At 43.5% G+C, this 20,989-nt stretch overlaps 1 protein-coding gene across 1 annotated transcript in view; it reads left to right on the forward strand.

The window, feature by feature from the left end:
• LOC126412395 (sorbitol dehydrogenase-like) overlaps positions 1-20,989 on the forward strand; it is a 111,053-nt gene that overhangs the window by 29,087 nt on the left and 60,977 nt on the right. The window contains exon 3 of the mRNA XM_050081973.1: positions 19,231-19,395. Within this exon, the coding sequence (XP_049937930.1) occupies positions 19,231-19,395 (165 nt within the window). The remainder of the gene's footprint in view (positions 1-19,230; positions 19,396-20,989) is intronic.

A 20,989-nucleotide genomic window follows, 5' to 3' on the forward strand; every position in this document is an offset into this window, starting at 1 on the left:
ATCAAAAAGCACCGTGTGCACATGGTGATGTTTGTATATGTAGTGCTCACAGACGATTCTTACGTCATAAACATCACAATACACAATAAAAAGCACATTAACACATCTATTTACGTTAGCTTTACACGTTCCTTTCACCAGTGATCCACCTTCTACGCCGTATATGGTGCGACTAGTTGTACTTTACATGGTTGCCACTTAAACGTTTAAGCGCAAATATCTCTGGGTCAACAATAGATATTGAAAAACGACCTTCAGAGGTATGAATGAAGGGAGCGGCTCACGAAAGTAAATACTATAAGCCATTATAAAACATAATCTAATATTAGTTTCTACACATATTTATGTTTTGTTTAAATGGGCACCCCATATTACACAGAAGAGCCAAAGAAACTGATACCCCTGTCTAATAGCATGTAGGGCCTCCGCGAGCATAAGTGCCGCAACACGACGCGGCATGTACTCGACTGATGTTTGAAGTAGTGCTGGAGGGAACTGACACCACGAATCCTGCAGGGCTGTCCATAAATCCGTAAGAATACAAGGCGGGGGGGGTGGGGGAGGGGGGAGATCTGTTCCGAAAGCACGTTGCAAGGCATCTCAGATACGCTCAATAATGTTCATGTCTGGGGAGTTTGGCGGCCAGCGGAAGTGTATAAACTCAGAGTGTTCCTGGAGATACCCTGTAGCAATTCTGGACGTTTGGGATAGCCCAAGTCCGTCGGAATGCATTATACATTTACTGGATGCAGGTCTCAGACAGACAGCCGGTGTGGCCGAGCGGCTCTAGGCGCTTCAGGCTGGAACCGCGCAACCGCTACGGTCGCAAGTTCGAATTCTGCCTCGGGCATGGATGTGCATGATGTTCTTAGATTAGTTAGGTTTAAGTAGTTCTAAGTTTTAGGGGACTGATTACCTCAGATGTTAAGTCCCATAGTGCTCAGAGCCATTTGAGCCATTTAGGCCTCAGACAGGATGCTCACGTACATGTCACCTGTCATAGTCGTGTCTAGACGTATCAGGGTTCCCATATCAATGCACATGCACACGCCCCATACCATTACAGAGCCTCCACCAGCTTGAACAGTCCCTCGCTGACTTGCAAGGTCCATGGATTCATGAGGTTGTCTCCATACCCGTACATGTCCATCCGCTCGACACAGTTTGAAACGAGATTCGTCCGACCAGACTACGTGTTTCAAGTCATCAACAGTCCAATGTCTGCGTTTACGGGCCCAAGTGAGGCGTAAAGCTTTGTGTAGTGCAGTCATCAAGAGTACACGAGTGGGCCTTCGGCTCCGATAGCCCATATCGATGATGTTTCCTTGAATAGTTCGCAGGCTGACACTTCTTGATAGTCTAGCATTGAAATCTGCTGCAATTTGCGGAAGAATTGCTCTTCTCTTACGTTGAACAATTCTCTTCAGTCGTTGTCGGTCCCGTTCTTGCAGGATCTTTTCCCGGTAGCAGGGATGCCGGAAATTCGATTTTCCCTAATGATTGAAGATTCCTGATATTCAGGGTACACTCGTGAAATGGTCCTACGGGAAAGTCCCCGCTTCATCGCTACCTCGGAGATGCTTTGTCCCATCACTCCTGTGCCGAATATAACACCACGTTCAAACTCACTTACATCTTGATAACCTGCCATTGTAGCACCAGTAACAGATCTAACAACTGCGCAAGACACTTATTGTCTTATATAGGCGTTGCCGACCGCAGCGCCGTGTTCTCCCTGTTTACATATCTCTGTATTTTAATAAGCATGTCTATACTAGTTTCTTTGGAGCTTGAGTGTATTTTTTAAGTAATCAGTAACATGAAAAATAACAAAAAGAATAGCGTTGGTTGCATCGCAGTATGTCAATTACATCCCGAAACATTGCAAGGCGAAGTTGACACTTGAAATAAAAGAAACGTGCCGCTATTGTACTTCCCGAGATGCCAGAGAGATCCTCATGTTGCTTGTAATCGCAATGTTATTTACATACTACGATGTGACAAACGCTGTACTTATTGCTATTTACACTGTTTCTAAGAGGACTGGAAACAATACAGATGTCCAGCCACACACAATGAAAAATAAGGAAACGATTTGTTCATGGTGAAAAGATTACATAAACGTACAGTAGTACCTAGAAAACAAAACACGTCTTCTCAGAAACACAGAAAATGCACTCCGGTATGCAGTCACATTAGCCGGCCGCAGTGGCTGAGCGGTTCTAGGCGCTTCAGTCTGGAACCGCGTGACCGATACGGTCGCAGGTTCGAATCCTGCCTCGGGCATGGATGTGTGTGATGCCATTCGGTTACTTAGGTTTAAGTAGCTCTAAGTTCTAAGGGACTGATGACCACACATGTTAAGTCCCATAGTGCTCAGAGCCATTTAAACCATTTTTGAGCAGTCACATTTCTCACAGCAGAAACGCTACAATGTAAGTTCGAAGAGATCACCGAGGTCCAAATGTTTTTCGTGGACTCCATTTGAACTTCACCTGTGATGTGCAAGCCGTGTTTGGAGGTAGTACCTGGTTGACACTTGCTGTTGTATGGGGCAATCATGCAGATTATGGTGACCTTGAAGCATTTCCAGATGCTAACATTTAGGCTTGGAAGACATGGAGTATAGCTGAGACTACAGGTCTCTTGGCTAAACAGCCTTATGATACTCTTGTCCCAAGTATGCCATTTGTTTTGAGTACGAGAAGGAAAAAGAAATTAAATGCCGACGAGTACCTCTTCATATGGGCAAAAGTCGGTAATGGCAATTGTAAAATAAAGATCAACGGTGATTGTATGCTGTATTATAGACAATAAAATTTGTTCTGTCCTTTCCTTATCTCTATTCCTTATCTCCTTCCCTTTCTCATTAAAAAAATGTATTCACTTTTTGTTTTGGTTGCCGTGCCGCTCTTGGTTGCGCGCTAGGCGGGTGACCTTGAAGCGGACTTAGCCGCTGGCGAGGCTGCCGGGCAACACCGTTAAATGGCAACACGAGGCGCACCATCTAACACCGATCGACTCGCTGCTGTCAGTGTTTCTGGTGTTACTACACCACATGCAGCTGCCGTGTGGGCTTTCATGTTGTCCATTGTTATTGGAACATACTGATACACCACATTTTTCACATGTTCCCACACCAAAAAGCCCATGGGGGTTAGGTCGGCGACCGCACTAGTAATCTTTTAACAGGACTGCGCCGTCCTATCCATCGATTTGGGAATTGTTTGTTCAGTGCATTTCTCGATACCATGGCATTATGCGCAGGGTATCATGCTGATACCACATTATTTGACACAGATGAAGCGACAGGTCTTCCATCAGTCCAGGTAAGGTACATCTCAAGAACCGCCCATATTATCGCCCGTTAAGAGAGCTATCAATGAAATACGGGCCAGTGATGTGTTGACCTGCAATACCACTTCATATATTGACACATCACTGACGCTGAACTTCTGCCTGACAAAGCCAATGTGGGTTTTCCGGCGACCACTAGTGCATATCGTGTGGGTTGACGTTCCCACGGTCTGTAAACGTAGCTTCATCGGGAAACAGCCCCCTAAGCATGAAGTCTATCGTTGCCGTAGAACCAACTGTCAGTACTCCAGACGAATTGCAAGTTATTATCTTGTAGCGACACGAGATATGGTTGGTATTTATACCTGTGAAGAATAAGTAGCACGCTTGTTCGAGGAATTCTCACCAGTCTCTTCATTTCACAAGAACTGGCATGAGGATTTACTGCAGCGGCCGCCAGAATCGCTACTTCTGCTGCTTCAAGTGTTACCCTTTTGCTACGAATACGCGTCCATGGAGACACTTGTTGCGAGAAGCTTTCTAACAATATTTGTGAAGGTAGGGCGGTTCGGATGATGTCTATTAGTGTAAGGCTGGCCACACAGTTATGCCGCTCGTGTGCCATTTTGGTGTAGAACTCCGTAAAGTAATAACAAAACCATTTCCAAAGCCTAAAACGGACGTATAGGTAAATTACCATCAAATTTACAACATTGACACCAATTACAATTTACAGTGCATCAGCGCCATTTATCAGTACATGAATCTACCTACTTCTAAGTGAGCTGTCCCACACACAGCACCGATTGCGGTCCGTTCCAGTACACAACTGTGTAGTGTAATGGGTGGGCGTGTACAGACCGGTACTCTTCCGTGGTGCGTAAATAGATAAATAAAACGTGCAAGAGGAAAACCATAAATACACGTCAATGTCTGTGGCAGGAAACGGTATCATTACTTTGGGCATCGTAATGACACTGAAAGTAAGAATAGGTACCTCAATCACATAGGGTTTACGCGCACCGTGGAGATCACGCTTGCATCTCAGGATTTGCTATAGCGGTAATTTTTGTTTATTTCAAGTGTCAACTTCTCTTTGCAATTTCTCTGGATGTTATTGATGTATTGCGATACAACCAACGCCATCCTTTTTGTGATTTTTAATGTTATTGATTGCATAAGAAACAACAAGGGGTGTCCATTTAAAAAACATAAGTTCGCACGAACCGACTGTTTGCTTACTTTTTAGAATATCTCGTAGAATTTACATCCGTGAACCCCTGCCTTACACTCACCCCCGTGAAAGTCGTTCTTCACCATGTTTTGTTGATCCAGAGACGTTTGCTCAGAGACTTTTAAGTGTGCCACCCTGTATACGCCATCTAAAGTTGATCATTAGTGAATGGAACCTGTCAAGCTAAAGTAAACGGATGTACTAGTTAGCGTCGCAACTTCTTAATTCTGCGCGTTTTGTAACAAATATTTCGAAGACATCAAAGTCTGCTGAAACTGGTTATTGATGATAAAGAAAACTTGGCTTTTGAAAGCTTTTTACGAAGTAAAACAGATCATTTCTTCAGATTTCTCGATATGAGAAAATTCTATCACCTGAAACGAAAGTTGAAACCTTGCGAGCTGCTCAAGTAGATTACAGTAATCACTGAAAGAGTTGAGGTACTCCTCTTGTAAGACGATGAAGTATTAACTTAACATCTGAGGTCATCAGTCCCCTAGAACTTAGAACTACTTAAACTTAACCAACCTAAGGACATCACACACATCCATGCCTGAGGCAGGATTCGAACCTGTGATCGTAGCGGTCACGTGGTTCCGGACTGAAGCGCCTAGAATCACTCGGTCATAACGGCCGGCCTGCAACGTCTTCTTCCGACTCCGCAAATCACGAGGAGAACACGGTAAGTGCCACCACTCGATTTATCACGAATTTCGTTCAATGAAAGAGCAGTCAAAATAAGCGAACACGTGTCTCGGCTTCTCTGTGGGTATCCGACCGTTCCTGAAAAAACGATCAAAGTTTTCAATGCATGTTCAAGATACTTTATGTGCCTCTTACCGCGGAATAGCCTTAGACGAAATGATCGCTCTGTGGTTAGCGTCGCAACTTCATAATTCTGCGCCAAATGTTTGAAATCCGATTACTCTTTTTTACTTATTTTATTTTATTCTTTTTTTCATTTATCTACCCATGTTCATACAAGTGTTTCGTATCGTATTAGGGAAAATAAGGGTGTTATATTAATTGTAAAATTACAACTGGATTTCACAATAAGTGTCACACATTTATAACATATGCCTGTGTGGTATTTTGAGGGATTACAATCTTTTTAAATTCTCGTATTCTAATATTTCATTCTCATATCAATTCTTACATTAATTCTTATATTTTATTCGTGTATTTATTCTTCAGGAAGATTTGGTGCTTTCTCTTGGATCATACCGATCGTACAAACATTCGAAACACAGATATTCCGCCGGCCGGGGTGGCCGAGCGGTTCTAGGCGCTACAGTCTGAAACCGCGCGACCGCTACGGTCGCAGGTTCGAATCCTGCCTCGGGCATGGATATATGTGATGTCCTTACGTTAGTTAGGTTTAAGTAGTTCTAAGTTCTAGGGGACTGATTACCTCAGAAGTTAAGTACCATAGTGCTCAGAGCCATTAGAACCATTTTTGAACAGATATTCCGAACACCACGAGCATCGCACGAATCCAGATTTGCCACAGAGACGATTCTTCGTGTCAATCTCACTCGGGAAAGAAACGTCGTTAAAAATGGTGAAGATTTCGCATGTTCACAAATAATTTCGTGACCAATCATGCATAACGAAACACTTTTCCAAAAGCTGGCGCTTGAAGTTGATTAAGAATCAAGGTACACTACAGGCATGTCACCGAAAACAATTTAAAATAATTTTACATTCTTTTTTTTTCTAAATCTTTCTTTCTGACATAGAATTAGCGAACAAATAAGCGCAATGTTATACCAATATTCACTGGAAAACGTTTCTGTGGTAATCTTTTATAGACACGGGTATATAACTGAAAAACACAAATAAAAGTAATAATCAGGTTTCGAAGATGGGGCACAAAATTTAGAGGCTGTGGGGCTAACCAATGCGCTACCATTTCGCCTGAGGATATGGCGCGATAAAAGGCACTTAAAGTACCTGGAAAACATATCGAAAACTTTGGGCGTCGCTCTTTCAGAAACGGTCGAGTGTCTACTGATAAACCGAGGCAAGTATTCGATTATTTTGACCCCTCTGCCTCGGAGCGAAGTCTCTGGGAAATCGGGTGATGGCACTTGCCGTGTTCTCCTCTTCAGCGCTGAGCGCGCCGGCACATGTGGATATTCCCGGCGATTCTTGTAGCGGAAAGCAGCCCACAGGAGTGGCGTCCGCCATTGCGAGACATATAGCATCAGTTTGCCTGCATTAGTGCAGGAGATGAAATGACTGCACCGTTCCGATCACGAACGACTCGCCTGCAGAGCAGAAGGCTGGCGGAAGGCTGGCTGCGGCTAAAGTGAGCACCAAGGTGTCCCACCTTCTGGAAGGCGCTAAGTCAATGAGAGTGGACTTACAAACAGCAGTGGAAAATTTTTTTTGAAATTTGTGGTAAGTTCTGTGGGACTAAACTGCTGAGGTCATCGGTCCCTAAGCTTACACACTACATAATCTAACTTAAACTAACTTACGGTAAGGACAACACACACACACACACATACCCGAGGGAGGACTCGAAACTCCATCGGTGGCAGCCGCGCGAACCGTGACAAAACGTCATACCCCGCACGGCTACCCCGCGTGGCGTGTCCCTGTAGATGTGCTGCCAGGCAGATGCCATATGCTAAAAATGATTATACAGGTTCAATGCCTACTTTGTTTGCCGCTGTATCTCTTCCAACCAACCACGCCAAATCAAGGCGGCGGCCAGAATGTGAAGCAACTGGCCAGCCACTGCTGTGATCACCCTGCCTTTTTGCTGTGTAGTCGGTATTGCCGACGCTGGTCCCTGGTCCATAGAACCCGTATATGGAAACATGGTGGTGGTATTGCTGCATCTGTCGTAATAGTGTTTGGGTCAGCTCTGCGCTCGCTTGCTTCCATGGCCCTTTTGCAACAGCATTGACAGCGGTGCTGTTTTACTCCGTAGCACCAAAAAATAGTGCTGGCGCAACACTAAAGAATGGGTGTTATCTTTCCCATAGCCTCTTCGCAAAGATCTGGATAATAAGTGTGGCGTTTGGCATTGAAGTACTGCAAAGCGTATACACTGAAAATGTTGTCGCATGTCCACGTATTGCCCTGGTCGACCGTGTATACTGTTCCATTCCGCTATGTCTTCAGCACTTCATTCCAGCTTGAGCAACTCTTACATATTTTAACCTCCAAACATCAAATATACCATTGCAGACTTTTACATACAAATAGCCGGCCGCTGTGGCTGAACGGTTCTAGGCGCTCCAGTCCGGAACCGCGCTACTGCTAAGGTCGCAGGTTCGAATCCTGCCTCGGGCATGAATGTGTGTGATGTTCTTAGGTTAGTTAGGTTTAAGTAGTTCTAATTCTAGTGGACTGATGACCTCAGATGTTAAGTCGCATGGTGCTTAGAGCCATTTGTACATATAAATGACCTTGCTTGGTTATACAACATACATATTCCCGGGTTTTAAAATCACTTTCATTTAGGTTTAGCCGTTCAAGCCGGGATACGTCCCTGAATGGCAATCAAGACTGCTGCGCGCTACCTGAACTACTTCTGCGTGCATGCTTTATGAGTCATCACTGGACTACACCAGGTTCATTTCTCCTTTTCATTTTCCATGCGCGGATGATGCACGGCTAGAGAGATTCAACTTCTTGATATAACGCTGAGGTGACGGAAGTCATGGGATAGCAATACGCTCATATATATATATATATATAGATGGCGGTAGTATCACGTACACAAGGTATAAAAGGGCAGTGCACTGGTAGAACTGTCATTTGTATTCAAGTGATTCATGTGAAAATGTTTCCGACGAGGTTATGGGCGCACGACAGGAATATTAGTTGGAGCTAGATGCATGGGATTTTCAATTTTGGAAATCGTTAAGGAATTCAGTATTCTGAGATCCACAGTGTCAAGTGTCTGTCGAGAATGCCAAATTGCAGGCATCACTAATCACCACGAAGAATCCAGTGGCCGATGGGGTTCACTTACACACCCTGAGCAGCAGCATAGAGTTGTCAGAGCCGACAGAAAATCAACACTACGTGAAATAATCGCAGTAATCAATGTGGGACGCATGACGAACGCATCCTTTAGGCAGTGCGGTGAAATTTGGCGTTAATGGGCTATGGCAGCAGACGACTGACACGAGTGCTGTTCATAACAGCACTACATCGCCTGCATGGATTCCCCTAGGCATATGACCATATCAGTTTGACCCTAGACTGCTGGAAAACTGTGGCCTGGTCAGACGAGTTGGCAAGCGCTAATGCTAGGGTTCGGTTGTACCACAGACCCCACGAAGCCATGGACCCAGGCTATCAACAAGGCACTGTGAAAGGTGCAGATGACTCCACAATGGTGTGGGCCGCGTTTACGTGGAATGGACTAAATCCTCTGGTGAAACTGAACCGTTGACTGGAAATGGTTATTTTCGGCTGTTGGAGACCATATGCAGCCATTCATGAACTTTATGTTCCCGAGCAACGATGCACCATGTTGCCAGGAAACAATTGTTCGCAACTGGTTTGAAGAACATTCTGGACAACTCGAGGGGACGATCTGGTCACCCAGATCGCCCGATATGAATCCCATAGAATATTTATGGGAGATAGTAGAGAGGTCAGTTCTTGCACAAAATCCTGAATCAGCAGCTTTTTCGAAATAATGGATGGCCGTAGAGGCAGCAGGGGTCTTATAACTACTTGTTAGTGTATTGTATTTATGGAACTGGGGACCTAGAAACGACGGAGAGGCTTCGTCCCCGCCCTAGCCCGGGTGTGCGGACATTCGCCACGCCGGACATTTGCCGCGCCGGACACTTGCCACGATTTCACCTGCTTCGAAATGTTGGGTCGCTTGTCTCCCCCTCCTCCTCCTCATCGCTGTCGCGCAGTAAAGGTACTTACTGAGCCTTTCCGCTGGTTTACTTAACATAGGACCGGAATCTCTTTGGATTTTCCGCCACATTTCTAGAGAGACTTTCGTTGTGGAAACTATTAAATGCAACTCGCATTAAAATCTGCACCAAATTTCGAGCCTCAGTAAAACTTCGCCAGAGATTTTGCGTTCGTCTAAATTATACGTGCCTTTTTCAGTGCTCCTGCAGCAGCTTTCTGTCGTGTTTTGTGTACCATGGGGGATCAGTTCGGTCTCTTATTAATTTATTTGGTATGAATCTCTCGAGTGCTGTTGATACTATTTCTTTGAACTGAAGCCACATTTGGTTTTCACTTACATAATTTGGAAGTATTGGAGACTGTCTCTTAGAAAGACGTCAAGCGAAATTTTAGCTCGTTTTATAAATAGATATATTTCACGTATAGTTTTGGTGAATTTCTTTGTTACGGAATTGAGCCTCGCTCGACTGTGTGTTCACTAATCCCTGTATCCGTCGTGATGCTCAGGATTATTTGTGGCTAAGAGGTCAAGTGTGTATTCGTAACCATTTACAATTTGAATGGCCTTGTGAACTAATTGTTCAAAATAATTTTAAAAAAGCATTTAGAACAATTACGGAAGTTGTTTTCTATCTACAATAGGGTCTTAAAATGTATTTTTGTCAACATAGGGAGGTAGATTGAAGTCACTGCCAACTATAATTGCATGAGTAGCGTACCTATTTGTGATGAAACTCAAGTTTTCTTTGAACTGTTCAGCAACTGTTTCATCTGAGACCAAGGGTTGGTGAGAGGAGCCAGTTGTTAATTTATTCCCGTTGTCGAATATAGCCTCTGCCCCTACTAAGTCACAGGAACTATCTGCTTCAACGTCACTTGTGATTTGAAACACACACTACATTATTTTTCCTTAAGGTGGGCTTCTTGTTTCTGTTGTAGTGCAGATCATTACAATTACGGTTTTTCCCTCCAAAACCTAGGATGCTTTCTCTGTGACCCTGTAAATACCAGAGCTAAACGATGTAGAATAACAACGTACGTTACAAGCATAGCATTCTGTATTACTTCATTTCCTTATTTCCAACATTTTAAAATTGTACGTCGACTTTAGATGACATGTCAATCATGTATGTTCTTATCTCTATTTAGTGATCGTATTTTCAGTCATGTTTTGAACATTGTCCCGCTACACTTTATTAACTAATATTTCGCCGCAAGGGATATCGGATTTTAGAGAGTAAATTAATATGGAGTATGTCGTTCTTCTTTTCAAACATTCACATTCCCACTTCTTCTTTTTTATTGTCTTTTGGGCATGCATTTGTAGTAATTAAAGTAAGCACAAATGCAGTGATCAAAAAGAAATGATTAGCGTACATTCGCATTCTCTTTACAACGTTCTTTTCTTGTTGCTCCCCTGCCGATGGACTGTTTCTATCGCGATCAGTAAGCGTGAAAGGAAGCTACCGTACAGAAAGAGGGATCTATATTTATACTTGGCAGAACTAATTACATACTGACATAATCACCAGGATTGCTTTCGTTTCCCAAAAGTTATAAATATTTCGATTTCGGAAAAGAAGCTCTGTATTTCGCCAAGATGTCGAAGAAGGAGGTCCCTTACGCACTGGTTGTATCGAGTAAGATGTGGAGACGGCGGTTTGAAAGCGGGCAGAAGAAATACGAGGAAGGGCGTCCCTTACCTGAGGGATCGCTGCTCAGGCTACCTGGCGAAGGGGCAAGTGTGGCAAACGTCCGGCGTGGCAAATGTCCGGCGTGGCAAATGTCCGGCATTCCTAGCCCGCACAACCCCACAACAGGCTACAGTAGTCCACTCACCCCACCGCCACCCCACACCAACCCCCCCCCCCCCGGCCCCCTCCTCCCCGCGGGAACGTCTCACACCAGACGAGTGTAACCCCAATGTTTACGTGGTAGAGTAATTATGGTGTACGCGTACGTGGAGAAAGTGCGCAGCAATCGCCAGCATAGTGTACTGAGGCGGAATAAGGGGAACCAGCCCGCATTCGCCGAGGCAGATGGAAAACCGCCTTAAAAACCATCCACTGACTGATCGACATACCGGACCTCGACACTTATCAGTCGGGAGGATTCGTACCGGGGACCGGCACGCCTTCCCGCCCGGAAAACAGTGCGTTAGATCGCACGGCTAACTGGGGAGGCTGACTCTTGCTAAGTCCACGCCATATCGAGATGCTTCACTAAGTCGGGCAAAAGGAGGTCCGACACGATATTAGGAGGTATCCCATGACTTTTGTCACCCCCAACTCTGCCTTTCCTTAGAGTTTTTACCCTCTGCAGCTCTCTCAGGTACCATGGAAATTGTTCCCTGATGTCGCAACACATGTCCTGTCATTCTGTCCCCTCTTATCACAGTTATATTCCTTTCCTCGCCGATTCCTCATTCCCTATGTTGTAAGTCCACGTAATTTATAACATACTTCTGTAGCACCAGAGCTCAAGCGTTTCGATTCTCTTCTGTTACGGTTTTCTCACAGTCTACGATTCATTTTTATTCAATGCTGTGCTCCAAACATGTATTCTCAGAAAAGTCTTTGTCAAATTGCGTCCAATTTTTTTTTCTTTTTTGTAGTCCTACTTTCGCCAGGAATGTGCTGTTTGGCTGTGCTACTCTGCTTTTTATGTCTTCCTTGCTTCATTCCCCATATTCTATTTTGCTTCCAAAGTAGCACAATTCCTTCACTTCGCCTTCTTCGAGGTCCCAAATTCTGATGTTAAGTTTATCGTTCAATTCATTTCGGCTACGCCTCATTACCTTCGTTTTTCTTCCGAGAATCTTATCATTCATATGGTTTCACCTCGAATTTAATTTCCCACTCCTGAACCTTTCTCTTATTGCGGCAATTGTTATTTCGAATTACTTGTGTGGATTGAACAGCAGCGGCGAAAGATTTCACCTATTTCTCATCCGAGCAATTGTATCGTTTTGCATTGTCTGGGTCGACAAATACTATGAACTACTCTAATTTTTCTTAAGTCTTGCTTCCATTGCCAAGGACAAAATCGGGATGCCTTTCCTAAATCCAAACCCATTTTCATCAACCATATCTCCAATTTTCTTTTCAGTTGTTTTATATAGTGTTGCTCATTTTGAGTGATATGAGTTGGAGGAAGTAATATGTCTCTACTCTCTTTCTGGAACAAGAACACCAAGAATTACGATAGTGAGGTTCTATGTGACGAAAGTGCAGTTTTGTGGTTTGTGCCCATTTTTGTAAACCTCCCGCCCTAGTAAATATTATTTATTCTTCTAATTATCTCTATTCCTCCTGCTCATTCCGTAAGGCTTCTGATCCGACACCAATGGTGAAGATTTGGTCCAACGAGCCTTTCATAAGTGGCATCCTTCATCGGTGAATTATCCTACTTTTGGATTAGTCCAACAAATCTTTCTGGCGTCTGCCTTCCCACAGCTAATTTTGAGTGTCTGTTTTCAAGTATGCACATTAACGGACAGCTTTGCCTCAGAAGCTAATGAACTGCAAGCCTTCCCACATTTGGCAATCCTTTTTTAGCCGCCTGTCTTCAATCTACACATCTGCGACGTCTACGCAAAGTCTTAGGGACCTAAAAACGTTGTCTGCCTGGTCGTTTACGTACAGGTTGGTCATAATTAACCTTCTGCTACTTGAGATGGTCCCCGTGAAAAACTAGTGATTGTAAAAATCATAAATAAATCATTGAAGAAACACATTTTAATTTCCAACTTAGAGAGAAACGTTTGTTAACAGCGTGCCATGTTCACACAGGTTATAAACGTTGCTGAATGTGATGGTCGTCACCATCCACGACGGCCTGGAACCGCACTAGAGATAGCACTTCATGACTGTTAGCAACACATACCCAACGGTGGACCATGGAACGTTCAACTGTCATAACACAGCTCGAGCACTGTTTGAAGATCGCACACTGCATCCATCATTCTCAGTCATGGAAACAGTCAATTACTCAGCACTTTGTGACGCAATTCCAAAATTGCCGTTTAATTCGAACTTCGCAATCGTGCCGAAACAGGATCTCTCCGAATTTCTTTACTGTATCGATATTTGCGGAGAACAGCAGCACTACTGCTGTTGTTTTGATAAATCCTCTTTACGAATAAAGCTATGCTCACCTCGTGCAGATCCACATTGGCTATCTGAAACGGTAACGCACACTGATGCTTGTGTTTCAGCTCAACGTTGCTATACCAGTACCGGCGCCTAAAGACAAGTCTTGGCACTAACATTACGAACATCGCAAACCTGCAGCACACAGTCTGCACGTCATCCCCATAAAGTTAGGTACCCATACGGTAAATAGTTTTCCGTGTACACTGGCTGAAGTACCGAAAGGTTACTTATAAGCACCCCGTATACAGCGAATAAATAACGGCCTTATCCTCTTCCTAGATTACACCGGAAGGAGCTATCATTTCTCATAATGGCTTCTCATTAAGAAGGACGTCGTAGAAAATCTCACAAGGAAAACTCCCCATCGCACCCCTCTCAGATTACGTGGTATGGTAAGATGGCGCAGAGGATACCCCGTCAAAAGCTGAACATGAAAACAAGCATGAAAACAGGAAGAAGGTGTACTGAACAGTGAAAAAGAAAAGCGAAACAGCAACAGTGAACGGTCCAAAGGGAAGAAGTGCAATGAGAACCAACCTTAAACTGCTAAGTGTTCATAGCCTTGGCCTGCCACGCGGGCATGCCGTGTTCAACACTCCCTCGACTTATTAATTTTCTTTTTCCCCACAACATTATGAACTATCCGTCCGGTCATTGAAATGTTTTTTCTCTTTCTGTAATCTTGGCGGTTGTCATACTATACATTGGTTATAGAATGTGAGTCATGTGGTAACAATACGTTACCGTCGCAACTAAATGTGATGAATAGCGAGGGCAGGCGAGATACTACAAAGACGTCTTACAGAAATGAAAACAATAAATAAACGTCTAGTGAACTATATCACAACAAAGGAATTCAAGAGTCAAAACTTCTGAAACGGAACGCAACTTCAAAAACGTTAAAACCAAATGTTTTGACAGAGCACAGAGAAATTGTGTGAATGTGAAACTGTTGCGTTTATTTGTTGCAGCTTATGTGACAAAATATTATGTGTTCATCATTCTCTTGGAAGTGGTCACTTTCACTTTTATACGAACCCCTATCTCGGGCAAGGAGGCATCTCTCACTCACTTACCTGTCCTACAAATTAGGTGCTTCGATAAGAGATTCCTTTCAGATAACACGCATGCTGTCACTAATGTCGTGTGTGACACACCAGATGTGTTTTTCGGTGGAGGATTCGGTTGACTTGTCGCCTTGTCATCAAATGTTTGCGGATTCCATTCGGCTGCTAATAGAGTAGTTGTGCAGAATCAGCTAAGCGAACAGTGAGAAAAAAAATTGGCACGAGTGAAGTTTGAACACAATGCGGCCGCGTCACAGTCCAACACCGTAACCACTGAACCAGTACGTCGTGTCAATTCGCTTCTGATATATGCTGCATTTCCTGGTCTTGGACAGTTCACTGTTTATTTATTTATTTTTTTTGTTGCACAGTCCAGTACACCTTCTTCCTGTTTTCTTGCTTGATCTGTGTTCAGTTTTTTACGGGCTGTCCACTCGGCCCGCTTACCACTATATCTGAGGGGTTTCTGGTTCAATAAATCACTGGCATATTGATGTCAGTGAGATAGGTCTATTGTCCTTTGTATCCAGAGCTATTGACTTCTATGCATCAGGTACAGATACCCCAAGCTGTAATAAAGCATTAACCTTACACTATAACTTGAACTAATGCCAAAATGGCACGATGTGAGACACTCTACAGTTTTTTATGACTACATTCTTCGATAAATATTTCCACGTTGAACAGATCGATGAACGTATTCGTTTCTCACTTCCATAGAGTTGTCAGGAACAGTCTGAAAACTTGTGAGAATGTTACCGGGTAGGCTTTGCTCAAAAATAACTGTTAATAAAAAAACTTCGATACGTTGCGCCTTTTATGAGTTAATTAGCATTGAAGTTAACCAATCATGCCCCTGCGCGTGCAAATTCAAGCGGCCCGCCGGATACAATTAGAGTCAGTTGTTCTCGTAGCATAGACGATAGCATACGAGACTGCTTAGCCTTTAGCTAGGATTCGAGGCTTGCTACCGTTCCATGCCAAATTTTTGTATCGCCCTCTTGTCCTCTTTGACGATATCGTCTCTGGCGAGCCACTTGAATTTGCGTGCACAACGGCCTGAATGGCTAACTTCAATGTTAATTAAATCGAGAACGGCGCAATGTATCGAATTTTTCTCTTAACATTTATCTCTGAGCACAGACTACACTGCAACCGCCGAACAAGCTTCTCAGACTGTTTCTCACCACGCAGTAAATGTGATAAGAAATGAAAATGAAATGATTATGAGGCATTATTGGTCGAGAGACCGCATTTGGGGTTCTTCGGCCACCTGGTGCAAGGCTTTTTATTTGACGCGACTTCAGCGACTTAATCGATGAGGATGAGATAAAATTGTTAGGAAAACATAGAAATCTAGAGCCCGAGCGAAGAAAATCTTCGACACAGCCGAAAATCGAACCCAGGACCCCGGTATCTACAAGAAGCGACGATAACCGCTAGATCACGAACTGTGGATATGGGAAACAAAAGTGGCTAACTCGTCCAAAGTCCTTTTATCAATGGCACTTGTTTATAACGGTACCTCTGCTCGTTTTTTCATGTCCCATGTTTTCTTCGATTTTATCCATCCCGACATGATACATATTTCCGAAGGTCAAAAGGACGCACAGATCACAGTCGTCCACAAGAACGGCAGCACAAGTGATCCACTGAATTACTGTCCAATATTCTTGTCATCCATTCGTTGTAGAATATTAGAACATATTTTGAGCTGAAACGTAATGAAGTGTCTTGAACAGAATGACCTCCTCCATGCCTCACAGCATGGATTCCGAAAACATCGATCATGTGATACTCAACTCGCACTTTTCTCACATGTCATCATTAAAGCTATGGACCAACTCAGTAAGATAAACGCAGTGTTTCTTGATTGATTATTATCAAAAGTGTGGTTGGGAGGACGCATCACATTATCTTAGATGGAGAGTTTTCGCCAGATGTAGAGATAACTTCGGGTCTGCCCCAACGAAGTATTTTGGGACCAAATTGCATATTAATGGCCAATGGATTCGTAGCAGTGGATCACCGGTTTCTGTCAGATCACCGAAGTTTATAGCTGTAGGGCTTGACTAGCACTTGGATGCGTCTGCTATACGCCGTTGGCAAGAGGGGTGCCCTCAGCCCTTTTGAGGCCAATTGAGAAGCTACTAGATTGAAAAATTGCAGCTCTGGTCACTAAAACTGACAACACGGAAGCGAGAGCGTTGTTCTGACCACATGCCCCACCATTTCCACATCCAGTGACGCCTGTCGACTGAGGATGGCGCGGCGATCGATTGGTGCCGACGGACCATCCGAGGCCTCTTCGGACGAAGTTCAGTTTTTGTATATTAACGACCCTGCTGTCAATAATACCCTCAGACTTTTCGCAGACGTCGCAGTTATCTGTAATGGTATCCTGTCTGAAAAAAGTTCGAAATAAATTCGCTGAATGTGAATAATTTAGGGTCAGCTGTATTAGGTACAGTTGTTATACTTGTGGTGAAATATGAAAATTTGTGCCGAACGGGGATTCGAACCAGGAATTCCACGTTATCACGAGCGGTCTCTTTATCATCAGGCTACCCGTGCACTCCCCGGGGCGATCCAAACCCCCTGTGTCTACATCCCTACACCTTTGAGGTAGAACATTTGTACCTAATGCAGCTGACGCCTACTTACGCGCATTCAGCGAATTTATTTCGGCCTAATTACGAACGGCTCTCCGTTATCATCAACGTAAACATGTCTGACGCAAACTGTACAAATATTTAGTCAGACCTGGAGAAGAATTCTAGCTGGTGCAAAGAGAAGTCACTTGCTTTAAAGATTCAGAAATATGAAATGTTGCAATTCACAAAAAGAAAAAAAAAAGTAGTATCCTGTGACTACGATGTCAGTAGGACGAAACATTAATCAGTCAATTCATATAAGTATGAGGATGTAATAGTTTTCGGGGACATGAAGTGGTGTCGAATCCTTATCAGATATGACTGACAACGGACATTGAACATATACAAAGAATGGAAGCACGAATGATGACAAGTATGTTTGACCCATAGGAGAGTGTTACAGAGATCCTGAAGAAACTGATGTGGCAGACACTTGAAAACAGACTTAAATTATCCCGAGGAAACCTACTTGCAAAGTTTCGATAAGGGGTTTTAGGTGAGGAATGTAGGAATATACTACAGCTCACATCTTTCCCATAGGAATGACAAAACAAGATTAGAGTAATTACAGTGCGCAGAACGGCGTTTACGCGTCATTCTTTTCGCGCTCCGTACAGGAAAGCGCCCTAATTTTTAGTACAACAGGAAGTACCCTCTGCCATGCACTTCATAGTAGTTTACAAAATATAAATGTAGATGTAGATGTAGACGCAGATGCAGATGCAGAAAGTCATCAAACTCTACGCAAAACAAGATATTTCAACATACACACTGAAAGGGTATTTATCCAAAAAGAAAACCAAATAACACTCAGTGGATTACGAATAATAGCCAACCATTTGCAAAATAAAGGTTTATTAAACTTTGGCCATGGTTTTGGCAGTTTTAAAACTCTTTTCTTCAGCTGACTTTGTACCTATTAACAAATATTACGACATAGTGTGTAGAACAGGAAGTGTAAATAGTATGCTTTGTTTACCTGAGACTGTAGGCTCTTTATTTGCCATAAGACTTTAATGGCATGCCTTGTAACCCCTCCCCCTCTTTAAACTTTTTAATTAATATGTTTATTCCAATGTTAAATATGTACTTGTGATGCAGCATACGCTGGTCGTAGCAGCTACATGCATATACGACGCGCATGAACGTCACATACCAGAAGCGACCTAAAACTAGTGCCTCTACTCTTCAACTAGTCGGCGAATGTCACTTGTTCTGTATGTGGCATAATTACGCTTCTTAGGATCCGATGCCACGTTTTATATTTAATGTCATATATACACATATCTGTCAAGTGGCACACTACATGTTGTTGGATCCAGTGTCAAATGCGATGTTTTAAAAAGATTTAAGACGAAGCTCTACGGTAGAGAGTTGCTATTTTTTAATCATATATTTTAAATGGTGATTAAGTGGAGGCCACTCACATGTGCCAGACAGAGTCAACGACTACCATATTGGATATAGATAATGTGATTGTACGTGAGCATGCTTCACCAAAAATTTTTGTAAACGTTTCCTGTAATTCTGTTTATTGTAACGATACCATATCTCTTCTACATAAAATGTCGTAATATTTGTTAATAGTGTAATACGTTTTGCAGAAGACAGTTTTGAAGCTGTTGAAACCATAGTAAAGGTTTAAGAAACCTGTATTTTGCAACTGGTTCGCTGTTATTTCTAAACCACTGAAGCTCTTGCACGCATAGTTGCTGAAGTGCAGTCATGTTCAGAATCTTGGATATCATTCATTTTGGGCAGTCTGGGATACCTGTATTTCTTACGTTCACCGATCTTGGATGGGAAAAGTTCATCTTCTTCTTTTTTCTTCGTAGCACGTGTCCGTGATCGACAGCTGCCTGAAACATTCGCACGCGGTAGCCAGAACTGGCAAGTCTTGCACGGACGTCTTTTTCTGCTTGCAGAGGTACTGCTGCGTATGGCCTGCGTCGGCATCTGCGGCTCCGACGTCCACTACCTGACACACGGCAAGATCGGCGACAATGCAGTCGAGGTGCCCATGACGATCGGCCACGAAGCTTCAGGGGTCATCGCCAAAGTGGGGCCCGGAGTAAAGCATCTCAAAGTGGGTCAGTGCACACGTTTGGAAATTTTTATTTTGCCATGACACGTGCGACAGAAACTTTAAATTACAAATTTAATAAAGATTTAATAAAGTACAAGTATCTGTCTTCTGAATGATAAACCTGGTTGTCTTACTATGGGAGGTCACAACATTGGGAAAACGGATTTTCTTCGAACTTTGTACACCTCTAGTAGGCCATTAAAACAATATAGTGTGTGAGTAGTAAGGTGCAGTACTCTGGTAATTCCGAGAAAATCGCAAGAGAAGTTTTACGCATATATTACGTAACTGATGTATCTATGCGTAGGGGCCGCATGTTAGAGGTCTTGGTGGTCAAGTAATGCCGCACGGTAGCTCAGCATGTGCAGTTAGAGGGTTAGGTGCCCTCTGTAATAAATAAAACTGAGTGAATGGATCAACTATGAACTTGAACGGGTGTCATGGGACGTCCGCCACGAAAGACGAACGTTTATGAGGCGACGGTTCGACTCCTGCTCAAACCGTAAATTTTGGGATATTGAAAAAATTTGCACCTACACTATTCGTTCTACAATAGCAACGTCTCACCGCTACGCAGGTTAACTGCCAGATGGGGCCTGCCTCTATGCCTGCAGCTCGAAGTTTCGAAGTACAAGTAGTTCCGAGTACCGTACCAGACTGTATATATAAGGGATTTAGCAAATCACGGCAGGCATACATTTTCAGGAAAACTCTGTGCGTCTCTTCATTTACTTGTCGATAGTTATAAATATGTTTGGTCTAATAATCAAATTTAATTAAAATACTAAGCCGTCAAATAACATGAAATTCAATAAAACTCCTTGCAAGTGCACACCGTTTTTTAAATTATATTGCCTTCATATAAATTAAATAATATGACAAGTGATGAAGAAAGATAGATTAAAAATTAAGTTTGAGCAGAGGCAAACCGTCGCTTCATACACGTCCATCTTACAAAGCTCGAACGCTAATCTCTTCACCAGCAAGTCTAACGTCCAGCCCCTACGCTCAGATACATGTTACATACGCTACTGGCCATTAAAATTGGTACACCACGAAGATGACGTGCTACAGACGCGAAATTTAACCGACAGGAAAAACATGCTGCGATATGCAATGTTTAGCTTTTCAGAGCATTCACACAAGGTTGGCGCCGGTGACGACACCTGCAACGTGCTGACATGAGGAAAGTTTCCAACCGATTTCTCATATACAAACAGCAGTTGACCGGCATTACCTGGTGAAACGTTGTTGTGATGCCTCGTGTAAGGGGGAGAAATGTGTACCATCACGTTTCCGACTTTGATAAAGGTCGGATTGTAGCCTATCGCGATTGCGGGTTATCGTATCACGACATTGCTGCTCGCGTTGGTCGAGATCCAATGACTGTTAGTAGAATATGGAATCGGTGGGCTCAGGAGGGTAATACGGAACGCCGTGCTGGATCACAACGGCCTCGCATTGCTAGCAGTCGAGATGACAGGCATCTTATCCGCATGGCTGTAACGGATCGTGCAGCCACGTCTCGATCCCCGAGTCAACAGATGGGGACGTTTGCGAGACAACAACCATCTGCACGAACAGTTCGACGACGTTTG

This window comes from Schistocerca serialis, chromosome 7 (assembly GCF_023864345.2).
Source record: "Schistocerca serialis cubense isolate TAMUIC-IGC-003099 chromosome 7, iqSchSeri2.2, whole genome shotgun sequence".
In the NCBI taxonomy this organism is placed as follows: Eukaryota; Metazoa; Arthropoda; class Insecta; order Orthoptera; family Acrididae; genus Schistocerca; species Schistocerca serialis.